Below are 18,188 nucleotides of genomic sequence, written 5' to 3'. Positions count from 1 at the left end.
GTATTTAGCATGCTCAGGTGCATAGAATTGTTTAGCCATTTTTTTGTTATTAATTTCTAGTTTTCTTACATTTTGTCCCAGAAAGTAACCTGTCAGACTCCTTTCTAATGAAGTTTGTTAAGGTTTCCTTTGTGGTCTACTACGTGAATAATTTTTTTTTAATGTTTCATGTATGACTGAAAATAATGAAGTCTCTTTTTCTTAACATTGATGTTCTCACTTTAAAATTATCATATGTATGTTCTTCAGATCTTCTCTAACTGTCCCTGATCCACAGCTACTTGATCTGGTGATTTCTGAGAGCTGAATAACAAGGTCTCTTACCATGATTGTAGATTAACACTTTCTCCTTGTATATTATTTAGTTTTTGCTTTCTGTATTGAAGCTAAGTTATTGGGTACATAAAAGTTTATGGCTGAGGTATCTTCTCTATTGACGTTATATTTTATCAACATAGATACTCCATTCCCCTACTTCCTTTCATTGTTCTTTGCCGTGAGTTCTATTTTGTTTGATATTATCACAACTTGGCTTTCTTTTTCTTAGAATTTGCACAACATAGCTATTTTCATTATTTTATTTTTCACCTCTCTGTGTCATTTTGCTTTAGGTGTATTTTACAAGCAGCATGTATCTGGATGTTAGTTTCTAAATCTAAGATTTTCCATTTGAATAACTTTTCATTTCATTTTTTCTTCTACAATGGTTTGAAATTATTCATCCTATTTTATATTGCTAACCCATAGATTGATGCATTGAAGCATTTTAAGAGACATATTAATATTTAGAGTCAATCACTTCCTAGATCCTCCCAGCAAAAAATATTAAAAACTTATATTTCTTTCCTGCTCACTTTCTCCTATTACTCTCTTTCTTTCCCGTCCTCCAGAACTGTGAGAATTTAAATTTCTGTTGTTTAAACTCCCCAGTCTGTGGTATTTTGCTATGGCAGCCAACGTTGATTAATCTGTTTTGTTTCTTGGAGAAACTTTCTCTTTTTCCTTGTAAATTTTTCCAAAAATGTTTAAGTGTGAGTCTTTTTATTTAACTTACTCGGCAGTTGATAGACCCTTTCAATCTAAAGACTTCTTTTTTTCAATCTAAAAACTTACATTCTTTTTTTTCTCTCTGCCTTTTAATTATTTCTCCTCCTTCATTCCTCTTATTCCCATTTTCTGATTAAATGGATTTTTATACTGTTGGATTCATTCTCCATTTCTCTTTAGTTTTTTCTTAACTTCCATCTATGTTTCCTTCTGTGTTCTGTTTCTGGGAAAAGTCCTTGGTTGAATCTTCCAGTTTAGTAATTTTCTCTTAGTTTTTACCTATTTTGATATTTGGCTCATATATTGATTTTTTAAAATTTCAATACCCGAGTTTGTAATTTCCAAGATATTCATCTGATAATTTTGTATGTGTGCCACATTCCCTTGCATGAGAATATTAATTAGACTTTTGTAAAGTATTTTCCTATTGATTCTATTAATTCTTTCCATGGGCATTTAGTTCTTCAGTTTGTTCAATTTAGTTCTTCATGTCCAGTTTAGTTCTTCGGATGGTTAAATTTGGGGCTCTTCTTTCATGAGGTTGATTTTCTTCAGAACCCCAACCAAGCATCCCATCAATCATCCTTGGGTGCTCCTGCTGCCTTGGACGCGGGTGCTCCTCCATTTCTTATAGCAGGTCTCTCCTTTGCGCTGTTGGGATGCGGTTTCCTTCTTCGGTCTTCTCCATCTGCCTTTCTCCTTTCAGCCGTTCCTAACTTTTTCTTCCACTCGGGTACCCCTTCTTTTTTTTCCATACTGCTATGAATTTTTATTATTATATGTTGTTATATTCTTATTTATATGCTGTATTGGTTATATTGCATTTTATTTATATTATTATCATCAATGTTTATTATTGTTATTATTCCTTTTTTTCTAAGAGTTTAGGATAAGAAGGGGAATACGGAGATTGTGCCCTGGTTCACTGTTTTTATCCAACCTCTTCCACTTTGTATGTATTGAAGACTGATGTTTTAAACCACAGTTCCAAAGATGAGGGTGAGTAGTTTGACTGGGAGTTACCAGGGTTGAGTCTGCCCTTTGAGTCTGGCCAACAGCTGCACCGCACTCACAGTCCATAGTTCCATTAGCAGCATTTTTCCGCCGGGAATTCCCTTTGTGTTTATTTCCAATGTTAAGATGTTCTTATTCTGCCTCACCTCTGGTTGGAAAGCTTGTGAACTCAGATGGGTTTCTCATTTGCTGATTAGCCATGAATTATTAGTGCAGGAGAAGAGATGGACATAAAGAAATCAGCCTGTTTCTTTGTGTCTGGCATGAGGGGATGTGGTGGGCATTGTGATATGCCACCTAGATCTACTTCTAGGAATGAAGGACACATTTCCCCTTTCTCCCCTTTGGGGATTGCCTCAGATAAAAGAATGGCTTTGCCCCTGGTGGTCAGTAGCCCTCTTTCTCAGCCTTCTGCCCCAACTCAGGCAGTTCTGAAGGCTCACCTTATCTTCAGAACTCCCCATGCTTCCCTGACAATGCATTGCAGCTCACTGTCTCCCTCTTCCCAATCTGCCTCCTCCCCTTCATTCCACTGGTGTTGACCCCAAGGTCAACTCCCTAATGAACCTCATGCCTGCTAAACTTCATCTCAGGGTCTGCTTCCTGTGGATCCCAAACTATGATCAAGCATTTACTGAAAGTTACTACATGTAGCAGAGCAAAGTACCATTGTAGCTATATTTGGCTACAGAAACCCTTCAACCTGCCCTGGGAAATGGGGAAAGGAGCTACATATGGCCAGCCAGAAAGTATGGGGAGGCAACGGCCCCTTACACATGCATTTTGATTTGCCCACCCAAATCTCTCCTTCTGCAGCTTCCCCAACTCAGAAAATGGTAATACGTCTATTCAGTCAATCAAGACAAAAATCTTAGAGTCATTTCTGACCTCAAACTCTAACACCACATTAATTAAATTCATCAGGGAATCCGCTCAGCTTTACCATCCAAAATCCTGAATCTGACCCTTTCTTACCACCTGGAATGCCAACCCCTGGGTCCCAGCCACCATCACCATCCCTAGCTTAGATTACAGCAATTGCCACTGTGAAAGGAAAAATAAAATCTCAGGACCCCCCACTCAGCATGTCAAAGGAAAAGTTAATCCTGGAAACCAAGTCATGCCAAAAACTTGCCTTTCCTTTTGTTCCTAAATAGATAGCTACAAGATAGAAGTCCACATTCTCCCCAGGGGGCCTCCCTCACCCTGACAATGTAAAGTAACAGCTTATCTTTAAGGCTCAGGACAAGAGGAGACTAGAAATTGTACCCCTCCCTTCCACCACCTACCCTGAGATGCATTTATATTCGACTTCTTTCTGTACTCTGTATTTACTGTATCTTATGTAAAGTGCAGATTTACTGAGCGCGAGACGAATACATAATTGACTGTTCCTCTGCCCCCTCCTTTTCATATACAACATGTGGATTCAGTGAGTGCTAATCAAAGCCTCATAAAAATGTAACCATATCCTCCCTCTTTTTTTTCCCCTCTTTTCCCTGCCTGCCCATATTTTCCCTGTTAAATATTGAAGCCCTTAAAATCCTCCTTGGGAAAAGTATGAGCCACAGATCCTATTGTGGCTTGTGTCTCTTTATCCCAGGCATGCCCTCAACTTGGGCAAAATCAGCCTTTAAATTGATTGACATCACTTTTTTTTTGGTTTAGACCACTTAATCAAGCTCTCAGCTTCCAAACTCTTAGCCCGTACAATCTATTCTCAACACAGCAGTCAAAAGGATCTTTTAAAACCAAAGTCCATTCATGTGTCTCCTTGGTTTAAAGTTCTCCAATATTTTCCATCTCATTTTAATCAAAACTCCTAGGCCTTCCATGGCCCTCAAGGCTCTTTTATGACCTGGCCCTCCCCTGCCGTCCTGCTGACCTTTCCTTCCACTACTTCTTCCTTGCTCACGCCAGTCCATGCCAAGCTTTTTCCTGACCTACTTGAAGTTCTCCCTGCTGAAAATGGCCGGATAGCTTCATGGCTCCTCCCCTCACTTCCTTCAACTTCCATTTCAAATGTCCTCTTATCTTCCTTCACCACCCAATTAATGACACTAACCTCCTCTCCCTACAATCCTAACTTTGGCACTAAACCATGTTTATTTTTTCCCATAGCACTTATCACCATGTAATAGATTTCCTTGTTTATTTAGTCTGTTTCTCCCCAAAGCAGAATGAAAGCTTTTATGAGAAGTGCTTTGTTCACTTCTATATTCCTAACATCCAGAAGACTGCTCAGCACAGAGTTGATGTTAAATAAATGTTTGTCAAATAAATGAAATTTTAATTCCCTGACTGTTCCCATCTCAGATGGGAAAATTGCTTAAGCACAGATAATATTCCTCCTTCCGCCTCTTACTTGCCTAATGACCTTCCATAAGCCCCTTTACCCTATCAGTCTATCAGGAAGCTGAGGGGGTGGGACAAATGGTCACTCAGTATCTCTTCTCCATCTGATCTTTTGCCAAAATTGTGATTTGTTTAATGCAAACAACCTGGTGTGACATTACTGCCACCGTGTTTCTACTGCTTAAGTGAATTCCAAATGAAGCCCAGCTCCAGCTTCTCTAGGATTCCTCCCCTGTGTCATCCCACCTGCAGGGAGTGGCCCCAAGTGCTTGACTTTCTTCCCATTTTAACCTTCCCATGCCTTTTCTGTGTCCTGTGACTTGCTTTGGCCTCACATTGGGCAGATTGTATGTCATTGCCCTTTGCTCTGGTCAATGGGATATGAGCAGATGTGAAGTCAGCAGCAGCTTGAAATAAACTTGAGTGGTGAGTTTGCCCTCTTGGGCTTCTTCCATCACAATGAGAAACATGTCTTGGCTAGCCCAGTGGGTCCTAGAAGAACTGAGAGATACCTGGAGTACCTGGATCAAACTCAAGGCCAGAGCCAAACTCAGCCCAGCTCAGGTGAGATCAGCAGAGCTGCCCCAGCTAACCCATATATGTATTAGTGGGAATAACTGAATGCCATAAGCACTGAGTACTGGGGTGCTTTGTTATGTGGCATTATTATGGCAGGAGCTAATACACCAGTCTTCCAAAACTCAGTTCAAGGTACATACTCTTCCAGAAAACATTCCCTTAGCCCAAGGGCATGGCCTAACAGTGAGAATTTCAGGTCTGTTTCAGGTTAGTGAGATCAACTGCTTGTAAGAACTGAGAGACTGCAACAGAAAGAGGGGAAAATGGGCAGCCAATATTGCGCAGTCGTGCCATTTGATGACTCTGCAAACAGGAAGAACAAGGATCGAGAGGATTTATGATTTATAGTATGAGCTGGTAGAATGGAGCTGGGGCTGGCTTCTTTCCCATTTTGTTTTCAAAAGTCTCCCCACCAGGACACAGGAGCTGCCCTTGGCCTGAAATGTGGTTCGACCTACGGCTTCTGGGTATATCAGACTGGGGCAGCAGGGCACTGTTATTCTGACAGCGAACATTACACCTTCCAAATGGACATTGCAGAAATTTAGAATTGAGTCTTGTCAAAATATCCTGATTTGCATGTTAGGAAAGTCAAGGGAGAAGTTACTTTATCTTCCTTCTAACCCGATGAAAAGATTTTTAAGGAGACTTTACTGCAAACGTTGTTTTTATTGCTTAAGTGAATTCCAATTGCTACTGTAAATTCCATTCATTATTTAAATAGCTTTAGCTCCCTTAAGAACCTAAGTGCCTCACAGGAAGGAAGGAGCTCTCAAATCCATGCAGGGTGGGGAACTGCTCAGGGGGCTCAAATCCTGGGGCATAGGGAGAGGGACTGCAGTGTTCATGATGGGTCTGTAGGGAGGCAGATCAAGAGCCGGATTGAGTGATAGTAGGAGCTGGGAGAATTGCTAAGATCATCTGGTCCTAGGATGCTTTCCTAACTTTGCTGATCCTAAGAATCCTCTGAATCATTTGTTAAAAATAGATCTGCAGACCCTTCCTCTGGAGATTCTATTTTAGCAGATCTGAAATGGAGTCCAAAATTCCATACTTTCAAGAAAGACCCCAGTTGATTTTGACAAGTAGACATGTGTGGAAAATACTGATCTGTCAAGCTGTCTTGTTTTATAGGTGAATAAATTGAGTCCCAAGGAGGGGTCTTTTCCCAGATCACAGAGCCCCAGTTAGTGCTAGAGCTAAATCCAGCACAAGATCACTGAGACCCGAATGGCAGGTTTAGGATGCCCAATTTGCAGCTGTGCTGCTGGTACTGGAACTGGTAGTGTCGTCTGCAGGTCCCTCGAAACATTCGTTTAGCTGCTCACTTTCTGTAAGAACAGCTGAAGGCAGCGCTCCAGGAGTCAGACAGACCAGGTTCAAATGCTAACTTTACTTTTGGTTCACCGAACAACCTTGTGCAAATGGCTTAATTTTTCTGAGCCATTAATATGGCTATTAAATCAGATAATACACCTGCCCCTAGTAGGTGCTCGATAAGTGATTATTGCTTATGAAGTGCTAGACCCCCTTCCAAGTCAAAGAACTGGCCAGTATGAACTCATTTAATAAACAAAACAAGCCTATTATTAACCCCACTTTAAAATGAAGAAAATTGAAGAAGAGAAAACTTGAGTGACTGGTTCAAATCACGCATATAGCAAGTGAGAAGCAGAGGCGGATATGAGCTCATGTAGTCTCTGGCCCCCTTCTTTCCCTTGAGGGCAGGGTCTGGGTCCCACTTACTCCAGCATGGCCCCTGGTGCAGGCCTTTGCACACAAGTAGGTATCAATAAGTGCCTGATGAATGAGATTGAGATTTAAAGGCAGGATGAGAAATTCACTTCGAGTGTGGCTGAGGATGGGGTATTAGCATGAAGTAGCTGGAGACGGCGGTAGGAGAACCTAGGTAGAGAAGCCTGTACCCAGGGAAGATGGGACAGAGCCTGCAGGACCAATCCCTGGGAGTTAAAGACTGGTTTCAGGCCGAACAATTAGCATTGAAATGCGCAGGAGCCTGGAAGTTTTTTGCATTGTCGCCTGCAATAAGGAAAAATCCAGACTGAACTGGCTGCTTGGATCAGAAGTGATGTAACGAGCTGGCGTTGGCCTAGTTTTTGTAAAGCTGGCGGGCCCCTGGCTCTCCCACACCCTTTTTTCCAGAATTGGCAAGTGACAGCTATCGCCATCTAGTGGTCCGAGTGGCACTGCACAGGCATGGGGAAAAAAGACTGGTCCGCACCGCAGGGACTAGAGGATGCCTCTGGCTTCCGTCTCCCAAAAGATGAGAGCCCCCATTGGTGGTAGAAAGTTTATTCTGTTCAAGGCATGTTCTTACCTTTTACTTCATTAGATCTTCTCAACAATCCAGGAGGTTGTCAGGGGCCATTAACTCCATTTTATGGTGAGGCGACAAGTCCCTAAAGGAGAGAGGTCTTGTCCAGAGTCGTATTATCAGTTATTGATGGAACCAGGACTGGGGCCCAAGTCTTCACAGTACAATTTCTTAGCCCAGAAGTAATACAGAGAGGTCGTCAGGTCCTTTAGAGTCTCCTTGAACAGGGAATGGAAGATGATTAATCCTGGAGGTCTTGGCCACTTCTCTGCATGGAGGTGAGTCCCCTTCAGCTCAATGACTTGCAGCTTTTCTCTGGAAAGAGAATCTTCAGGTGAGATATCTTGGCTGATAATACTCACAGGGGAGGTTTCAGAAGAAGATGAATACTGCCCCTCCAGCTCTTTACTATTGTCTGTAGTAAAGGCCTGGTCACGTAGCGGTCAAGGTAGTTTGATCTAAGCATCTGGGGATTGCATCTGTTTTGAGGCCCACTGAGGGGATGGTTCATGAGTGGAGGATGTCTTTGGATGAGATTAATATACGAATGGGAATCTCTATTGGGAGAATCGTTCAGTTATCAACTTTTAGGAATCAAAGTTCTCCTGGCTTTAAGTCTGCCATTGGGACTAAGAATCGAAACCTAATTCTTCGTAGTCTGTATAGTCATAGCTTCAGTATCATTGGTGATCCTCTTACAGTATACTCAGTTAAAGCTTATCTGGTACAGATCCCTTGTATGAAAGATGGGAAAACTGAGTTTCGGAGAGGGGGAATGACTAGGCTGACATCACACTGTGCTTAAAGCCCTTCCTCTCCAGCCTGTCTTTTCAGTTCTATGTACTCTGGTATAACAGCTGGTGCTTGGAGCCTGCACTGTTTCAAACAGATATAACTGTTTTTGGCCCAGAGTGAAAATTGGTGATGATGAATGAGATTGAGATTTAAAGGCAGGACGAAAAATTCACTTTGAGTGTGGCTGAGGGTGGAGTATTAGCATGGGGTAGCTGGAGAGGGCAGTATCTCTAATATCTCCCAAATTATACCACAAAGATATGCAAAGGAAAAGAGAAGCCACTTGATATATATGTTTGTTTTAGCATCTGTAATATCAGTAATTCACTTTTCAATGAAATCTTAGGCAGAATTTGAATATGCAAAAGAGATTAATGTGGTGAGAATTGAGGAAGCTGACATCTACTGTGCCCCTGGAGATCTCTGCAATGCCTGAGAGAAAGGGAGAGCACATTTAAAAGTAAAGCATTGGGCCAGGCGCGGTGGCTCACGCCTGTAATCCCAGCACTTTGGGAGGCTGAGGCGGGTGGATCACAAGGTCAAGAGATCGAGACCATCCTGGTCAACATGGTGAAACCCCGTCTCTACTAAAAATACAAAAAATTAGCTGGGCACGGTGGCACGTGCCTGTAATCCCAGCTACTCAGGAGGCTGAGGCAGGAGAATTGCCTGAACCCAGGGGGTGAAGGTTGCGGTGAGCCGAGATCGCGCCAATGCACTCCAGCCTGGGTAACAAGAGTGAAACTCCGTCTCAAAAAAAAAAAAAAAAAAAAGTAAGGCATTGTATAAGGAGCACTGGCTGTGGAGTCCTAACACCTGGGCTTTAGTCCCTGCTCTGGCAAGAGCTTGCTCTGTGTGTGACCTTGGGAGTCATTTCTTCATTCTGCTCTCTCATAGATTATTCATTCTTACAATAATCCTGATCTTCCTACTGCCTAGGGTCGATGAGAAGATCACATGGAAGGAATAGGGGAATGGGTGTGAAAGTGGTTTGTAGAAAGTCAAGTGCTACATTTATAAATATTTTTTTCTTTAACTAAATTGAGGTAAAAATTTATGTGTAATAGAAATGCACAACTCTAAAATGTTTAATTTCATAAGCTTGGAAAATTGTAATCAGCTGTGAAGCCATTATCCAAAACAAGATACAAAGTATTGACATCCCTCCAGGAAGTTCCCTTGGACTCATTTGTAGCCAACCTTCCAAGCCTGCAGGCAACCACTGTTCTGATTTCTATCACCTTTGCTTAGTTTTGTGTGTTCTGGAACTTGACATGAACAAACTGGACCAGTATGTACTATTATGTGCCTGGCTTCCGTTGCCCACTGTAATGCTTTTGAGATTCATCCAGGTTATTTTTTCCTTTACTGCTGCTGAATAGTATTTTATTGTATGGACATACCACTATTTGTTTATCTATTTTACTATTGAAAACAATTGAGTTATTTCCAGTTTTGATATTATGATTAAGACTGCAATTAGCATGCTCTTCCACAGTTTAAGTGCACATATGAACCTATTTCTGTTGAAATAGGAGTGGAATGTTGAAGCATACAATACATGCATGTGTAACTTTAGTAGAAGCTGCTGAACAGATATCCAAATGGTTATACGATTCCCAACAGTGACACAGCAGAGTTCCAGACAGTGCATAGGTTCCACATCTTGTATTGTTAGAGTAGTCATTCTAGTGAGCATAGAACAGTATCTCATTGTAGTTAAAATTTGCACTGATGTTAAGTACCCTTTCTCATTAGCTATATGTATATCTTCCTCTGTGAAGTATCTTTTAAGTTATTTGCCCAGTTTAAAAAAATTAGCTTGTCATTTTATTGTTGATTTGTAGGAGGAATTCTTTATACATTATACACAAGTCGTTTGTCAGACATGAATGTGGCAAAAACCTCTCTACTATTTTTTTTCCTATTCATTTTCTTAATGATGTCTTTTCATAAGCAGGGATTTTAAAAATTTAAGTTCAAGTTATCTATTGCTTTCATTATGCTTAGTGCTTTTTAATGTCCTAAGAAATCTTTGTCTAATCTAAGAATGCAAAAATATTCTTTTGTGTTTTATTTAGAAGCTTTATGGTTTTCACTTTTATGCTTAAGTCTATGATCTGTCTTAAATTATGTTTGTGTATGGAATGAAGATAGAGTTGAAGTGCATTTATTTCCATATGGATAAACAATTGTTTCAGTACTTTTTGTTAAAAACATTTTCTTTTCCCCAGTGAACTGACTTAACACCTTGGAAATTTTATTTTTCAATTAAAAGGTCTAAAAATTTTTTTATTTTAAAAATATAAGATAGTAACATTGACTTTTGGAAGGATGTACAGTTCTATGACTTTGAATTCAGGTATAGGTTTGTGCAACCACTACCACAATCAGAATATAAAACAATTTGATCACCTCAAGAAACTCGCTTATGCTATCTTTGTGCCTGTCCTTTTGCTGACACCACACTATCTGGATTACTGAAGCTTTGTAGGAAATCTTACAATCAGGTAGTGTAAATGCTCCAACTTTGTAATTCTTTTTTCAAAATCGTTTTGACTATTTTAGCTCTTTTCCATGTCCTTATATATTTGAAAGTCAACTTGTCAATATTTTTTTAAAATCCTCCTGGGATTTTTATTGGAATGGTGTTAAATCTGTAGATCATTTTGGGAAGAACTGACATTTTAACTATGGTGAGTTTTGCAATCCATGAACATGGTATATCTCTCCATTTATTGAGGTCTTCTTTAACTTCTTTCATAAGCATTTTGTATAGTTTTCAGCATACAGATTTTATATAAGTATTTCATTTTTTGGAGGGGTATTGTGAACGACATTGTTTTAAAATTTTGTTTTCCAATTATACATTGCTAATATATAGCAATATGATTGATTATATGGTTTGCCTTGCAATCTTGCTAAACTCATGTATTAGTTTTAGAAGCTTTTATAGATTCCTCGGTACTTTCTGTATAGAAAGCTATGTCATCTACAAATAGAAGGTTTTATTTCTTCTTTTCTATCTGTATGCTTTTTGATTCTTTTCTCTGCTTATTGCAAATAGCTAGGACTTCCTGTACAATATTAAAAAGAAGCAGGGAGAATTCATCCATGCCTTGCTCCCAATCTGATAAGAAAAACATTCACAATTTTCTATTAAGTAGAATGTTAGCCATAGGCTTTTTACATTTGTTCTTTATCAGACTGAGGATGTTTTCTTCTATCTCAAGTTTATGGAGCGTTTTCATCATGAATTGTTGCATTTTGTCAAATCCATTTTCTGGATTACATATGATGATGTATTTTGCCTTTAAAAATTTTATTATAGTAGATTACATTGATTGCTTTTTAAATATTGAATTAGCCTTATTTTCTGCTATAAATTCCACTTGGTTGTGTGTGTGTTTTTTAAAATTTGGTTGCTATTACTTTGTTGAGAAATTTTGCTTTTATGTTTACAAAGGATATTAGTCTGCAGTTTTTTGTTTGTTACTATTTTTGGTATACTGGCTTCATGAAGTGAGTGGGTATATGCTTCCTTCACTTCTATTTTCTGAAAGAAATTGTGTAGAATTAATGCTTTTTTCTTCTTTAAATATTTTGTAGAATTTTCCAGTAAAGGTATCTGGCCTGGAAATGACTTTTTTTTGGGAAGGTTTTTAAAGATAGATTCAATTTCTTTAATATTTATAGGACTATTTAGGTAGTTAATTCATTTCATCTTGGATGAGTTTTGTTTTTTTGTGGTTTTCCAAGAATTGTTCTATTTTATCTAAGTTTTTTAATTTATATGTATTGTTTGTAGTGTTTCCTTATTTTTTAATGGCCACAGGATCTATATCTCTTTCATTCCTGATATTAATAATTTGTATCTTCTCTCTTTTTTCTCTGTCAGTCTTGCTAGAAACATTTTAATTTCTTCAATTATTAAAAAAACACCTTTGGCTTGATTAAGTTTCTCTATAGTCTTTCTGTTTCAATTTCATTGATTCTGCATTACTTTTACTGCTTTCTTTCTCCTGGTTACTTTGGTTTTGTTTTACTCTTCTTTTTCTAGTTTCTTGTGGTAGAAACTTAGATGACTGTTTTGAGATCTTTTTCTTTTTTTCTTTTTTAACCAACATAAGGATTTGATACTATAAATTTTTATCTAAATACTTAATTTTAGATGCAACTTGCAAATTTTGATAGGCTGTATTTTTATTTTCATTCAGTTCATATATTTTCTCATATTTCTTGAGACTTCTTTTTTGACCTATGAATTACTTAGAAGTGTGTTGCTTAATATGTTAGCATTTAGATATTTTCCTCTTGTTTTTCTCTTATTAGTTTCCAGTTTAATTCCATTATAGTTTGAGAACATAATTTGTATAATTTCAATTATTTTAAATTGGTTAAAGCTTGTTTTTTGACTCAGGATCATGATCTATCTTGGCGAATATTTAATATGCACTTGAAAAAAAATTGTATGCTGCTTTTGTTGGATGAGGGTATTCCGTAAATGTCAGTAAGGTCTTACATGTTGATGGTGTTTTTCAGTTCATTCCTATATGAGAGTATGAGTTCCCTTTCCTACTTTTTGTCCCAGAACTATAGAGTGTCTCCTAGAGCTCTCTATTCATATTAATGACCACGTCAGGGTATCAGGCCATGTCATGTTCTGGTCCTCGTAAAACAGAGGGGAAAAAAGAATTCACAACATTCAATGGTACTTTGAGTTCTGGTCTTACTTCCCTATCTACCTGTTAATATTTACTATACAGAGTCCTCAGAATAGTGAGGTTTTAAAGTTGTTTTTTCTTTGTGGAACTACCTCTTTGTACTCTCAGTTCATGAGATGTGAGTGGGGTGGACCTCAACCCTGCTTCCATGTGCTCTGATCTGACCAGTTAATGTATTCTATCTCAGGGCTGCAATGATTGGTTGAGGAATGAGCATGTGATTTAAATTGTGCAAGGGTTATTTCTGAGACTTTTGTGGGAACTAGTAGGAAACAGAATTTCTCTTCACTGGGGTTATTTATTTACAGGGATGAAATCTTGTCACAACTTGAGAAGAGTTTGCCTGAGAGTAAAAGGGCACATTGAGGAAAGTGAGCTAAGAAAGAGAAAGACAAACTCCTAATGAGCTTGCTTAAATACATAGATCCAGTCATTCCTGAAGCTAGTAGTCATCTCCCACATTCTAGACTTTTCAGGTACATGAACAAAACAAAACAAAACAAAACAGTAACAACCCCTGCCACCAACTTCCTCTGCATTAGCCAGTTGGTGTTTCTGCTACTTAATATTAAAAGAGTATTAATACATATCTACCTATCTTAAGTTTCCTTTCATTCTCCTTAACTTCCTCTGTCAGATCCTAGGGACCCATTGCCCCCTTAAGCCCCAGGGCACAATCCCCTTCCTTGAGAGAGCAATTAGCTGATTTCATGGTTCTCCAAACAGAAATGGTTGTCCCTAGAGAATCTCAGCATGACAAGTGGGCAGAGAAGCTGGGTCTCAGTATGGAGCCAGAGAGCATGTTTGCAAGTCTGCATCTGCTGGCTACATTAATGTGCAAATCAGGCTGTAGGCCAGGGTTTATTTTTAATAATTAGAAGCCCATCTTACTTTAGAAATGTGCTGCAGCTTCCTGTGACGACGGGGAAAAGATGGTTCATTCCTTCTTTCCCTCGCTCCACGAAATCTACATTTCTGGAAACTTGGAGATGTTATAGCTTATTCACTCTTGGAACTCAATATTCAAAAAGGAGAAAATTGTTTGTAGAAAAAAAGATGATATTTAAAGACGGGAAAGGAAAATTATCTATTTCCCTATAGTATTTGGCAAATTTGCTAAAATTCCTCAGGATCCTAAACTAGGGGGTAGATATCATTTTTGGCACATAGATGAGACAGGTGCCTGGCATGGTTGTCAAGAGCATGGAATCTGAACTATGAGACAGTAAGCTTGTAGCCTAATATTTTTCCAATGGAGAGAAAGAGGACCCTTTTTGAAAAGCGTTCTGTCCAAGGTCAGGTGGGGAATTAACATAACAAGACGAATTATGCTTCAGCGTGGGTTCCTTCTTCTGTGTCCCAAAGGCTCTCACCACAGCCCACACCATCCAGACCTCACTTATGGCTTTCCTACATTTCCTGAAGTGCCTCTTTGCAGGGGTCCCAGGTGTGAATATAATGTGCCTTGGCTTGGCCATCCTCCACCTGTTTGTCACTCATCCAACTGTCAGTCCCCATCCCCATGGTGGTGTTTTTTTTGTTTTTTTTTTTTTGCATAGCAAGTTTCACCAGGCAAAGTCTGAAGTGTGAAATGCAACCAGAAACATGCTGCTTGCTGTGGGCAGTGGAATGTGAGTGGAAGTCACATGCCACTTCAGGATGGAGGCATTCAGGTAAGCCTGCCTTACTGCTGTATCATCAACAAGGGCTGGTGCTGAAAAGGCCTTGAAGCACAATCTGTCCCTGCCCTCCAGGAGAGCTCATGGCCCAATGAGGGAGGAAGATATGGAAGGAGTCATCATGTAGGGTGATTGGGGCTGGGCCAATGCTATGTCTCAGCAGGAGGGGGCAATGAAGGGTGCAGTCAGCTCTGCTGGGGGCAGGAGCTGTAGACGCCTTTACTAAAATGCACAGATCTTTAGTTGGGTCTTGAAGGACATGTCATGCTCTCCAGGTAGGCAAAGCACACATGGAAATTCCAGGTGAGAGAACTCTACTCTGTTTTCTTTTCTTGTGGTATTTGTCTTACTCTGCTCTTTGTAATAGTGTCATGTATCTGCCTCGTCTCCTGCAGGCCATTTGCTGCTGTACTTAACAGCTGCATGCCTCAGTTTCCTCATCTGTCAAGGAAGTATAATTATAATGCTTCCTCATTAGAGTTGTTTTCAGGATTAAATTGTTTAATATGTATGGATATATATGAAGCATATGAGATGATGCCTTACACATGGTAAGCAATCAGTAAATGTTACAGTACAATACTTTATATTTAATGGATGCTTAAAAAATGTTTTCCTCATTAAAGGGCTCCTCAGCTTTAAGTGACCTCTGTCACCTAAAATAAAAACTGTTTTGGCTGTTGGAAGTCTCCAGCAGCCTAATATCTACTCTTAAAAAGCATCCGTCCACTGAATTAGCTAATTCTCTGATCTGGATTGGTATCACTCAATGATTAGCAGGGATTAGAGGAGCACCTACTACTAAAAGTCAGGGAGACACAAAAAATGATAGGACTAAGAACTGGCCCTCAGACTTAGGGGCCAGCTGGGGAAACCCAATGTATGCTTGAGTCCAATAAAAAAAATACACCATAGGATGACCCTACTTTCCAGCTTGTAGGTGCTTTGATATAAAGAGCATCATGGCCAGAAGGGTGTGGGAGGGGACTTATCTGACTGCACAGAGATCCTAGAGGATTCTCAAATGGATTTTCCAGAAAGTGCTTCATACAAACACACACAGGAGGAGAAGATGTGGGATTGCAGAGCTGCAAAGATGGCATCGTGCAAGGCAAACCCCAGGTCTCTCCATGAATTATTTGTCTTCTGTTAATTCTTTGAGACATGGAAAGTAGATTTCTAGGTATCATGGGAAGTTAGGCATGCTGCTGAGGGTGGTCTGGAAATAACAGCATGCTTACTGGAGTGCTGGGAAGACTGGAGGTGACAGAGGCTCCAAGGAGGAGTGACAACTGAAGCACCACATCAGAGAATGCTGAACTGAAGTCAGGAGGAAGGCAGGCCTGAGAACATGGGCTCATGGGCTCCCTACTTTGGTGACCGTGAAAGACCCATTTACAGATTGGAATTTTGGCAATGGAAATTTCAGATTTGTGTGTCATCTCTTTGACTCAATATTTTTATATGTTGCTTCCTGTTTATTAACTTCTATTTCTTATAACTTTATGATGAGACAGTTGGAAGGCATGCCTATCTCTCATATTGTATGCATTGCCAGAAGGGCTAGATGGAGTATGCATGGAAGAAAGAATAAGCCAATAAAAGCATTAATCAATGAAACATCATCAGAAGAGTTCATGGAAGAATGCACTGGCAAAGAAGTTACACACAGACATCTACCCAGAGGGACTCTGAGGTTGACTATAAGTAAAGTTTAAAAATGATGTAGAACTCAGAGGGAAAAGGAGTGTGGTGGAAGACTTCGAGGAAGAGGTGGTTCTTTACTGGGCCTTGAAGGATGGCTTGACTTTTGATATATGGAAGGAGAAGAAATGGTATTCTAAGATGAATGTGATGATTAATTTTTATGTGTCAACTCGACTGGGCCATGGGGTGCCCAGATATTTCAAGAATAGTCATCTAATTAATGTCCCTACTCCTACCTTTGTATCCCCCAAATTCATTCTTCACAGCCAGATCAAAGTTCTTTAATGGCTTCTTGTTGCACTTATGTGAGTTGATGTGTGATATGACTCCTGCCTTCCTCTTGAACCTCATCTCATCAGCCCCCAGCTCATTGAGCCTTTTTTACTCTGCCTCAGACTCAACAAGCTCTTTCTTTTCAGGATATTTGCCTGTGCATTTCCTCTGCTGGGTTGGTCTCATGGCTGGCTCCTTTCTATACTTCAGGTCTCAACCTAGATCTCATCTGTTCGGAGAGGCCTCTCTGATGACTCTATCCGGTGTTGCCCACCCTCCCCTCCCCATTATTTTCTGTCATTACACACTATTTATTTTAAACACTAATAACAATTTATAATTAAATGAATGAACACATGAACTAACTACTTAACTAACTAACATATTTACCCTCTGTCTCACCCACTGGAAAGTAAACTCCACAAGAAGAGAGACCTCTATTCATCATTATATCACCAGTGTCTTAGTCTATTTTCTGTTGTTATAACTGAATACCTGAGACTGGGTCATTTATTTAAAAAAACAAATTTATTTCTTTCAATTTTGAAGGCTGGGAAGTTCAAAATCAAGGGGTTGCATCTGGTGAGGCCCTTCTTGCTGGTGGAGACTCTGCAGAGTCCTGAGGTGGCACAGGACATCACATGGATAGGAATTGCATGAGAGAGAACAAAACTGGCTTTTATAATAGACACACTCTTGTGATAACCAACCCACTCCTGTGATAACCCATCAATCAGTTTTATCCATTAATCCTTGAGTGGATTAATCCATTTATGAAGGCATAGCCCTCATGACCCAATCACCTCTTGAAAGTTCCACCTCTTCATAATGTGACATTGGTGATTGGGTTTCAACATGAGTTTCAGAGGGGGCAGACACTCACCATGGCAGCCAGTGTCTGGTATGCATTTTAACACATGGTAGATACTTCATAAGCATCACATAATTCATCATGAGAGGTACAGCAGTGCCCAAGGCAAGGTCTCTGTCCTCAGGAATCTCATGGTTGAATAGTGAGAGACCAGGAGTCATGGTGCAGTGGGCTTGCAACCCAGTCTAACCTAATTTGAGGGAAGGTTAGAAGAGCTTCCTGGAAAAGGGGATGCATGAGGCAGGCCTCAAAAGGACTGAGGGCTGTTAGTTAGCCTGATAGATTAAGAGAAGGGTCTTTTAGAAAGTAGAAGTGCCATGCATAAAGGATCAGAGGGGTGAAAATAGGGTTAAGGCCAGTCCAGAATGACAGCAATGTGGGATATGAGTTGCAACAGTAAGAGATGGGGTGGAGATAGAGCAAGGGCCAGATCACCCAAGACCTGTCATGTCACTCTAAGAAGATTGCACTTGACCTTGCCTCAGTAGGTTGTCACTGACTGAGTTCAAGTGTTTTGTAGCAGAACAGACTTAGGCTAATTCCTTCTGGGTATCATGGTGAGGTGGAGGATCTTTGGTTAAAGGCTCTTACCTCTGTTCCTCATTGGCTGCATAGATTTCTCTTCTCCATGGCTCTCAACTCCATTACTAATAGACTGCAGAAGACTGTAGAAAGGGAATGAGAAGGAATAATATTTACAGTAGAGAACTTTGGACATTGGAAGTAATTCCTGGGATGAAGAGAGAGTAGCAGAGGGTGGAGTGGGAAAAGCACTGGAATATGCTTTGTGTGAAGGAATAGGAGTCAAG

General features: G+C 39.9%; 1 protein-coding gene across 1 annotated transcript in view; it reads left to right on the top strand.

Moving 5' to 3' along the window:
• Nucleotides 1-18,188, top strand: part of CES5A (carboxylesterase 5A) — a 111,985-nt gene that overhangs the window by 3,676 nt on the left and 90,121 nt on the right. The window contains 2 exon segments of the mRNA XM_064383084.1: nucleotides 1,929-1,963; nucleotides 1,965-2,046. Coding sequence (XP_064239154.1) covers nucleotides 1,929-1,963; nucleotides 1,965-2,046 — 117 coding nt within the window.

This window comes from Aotus nancymaae, unplaced genomic scaffold, assembly GCF_030222135.1.
Source record: "Aotus nancymaae isolate 86718 unplaced genomic scaffold, 86718_ANA_hifiasm-v0.15.2.pri h1tg000030l, whole genome shotgun sequence".
In the NCBI taxonomy this organism is placed as follows: domain Eukaryota; kingdom Metazoa; phylum Chordata; class Mammalia; order Primates; family Aotidae; genus Aotus; species Aotus nancymaae.
Note: the sequence above shows the minus strand (reverse complement) of the source record. Positions and strands in the feature narration are given on the sequence as shown.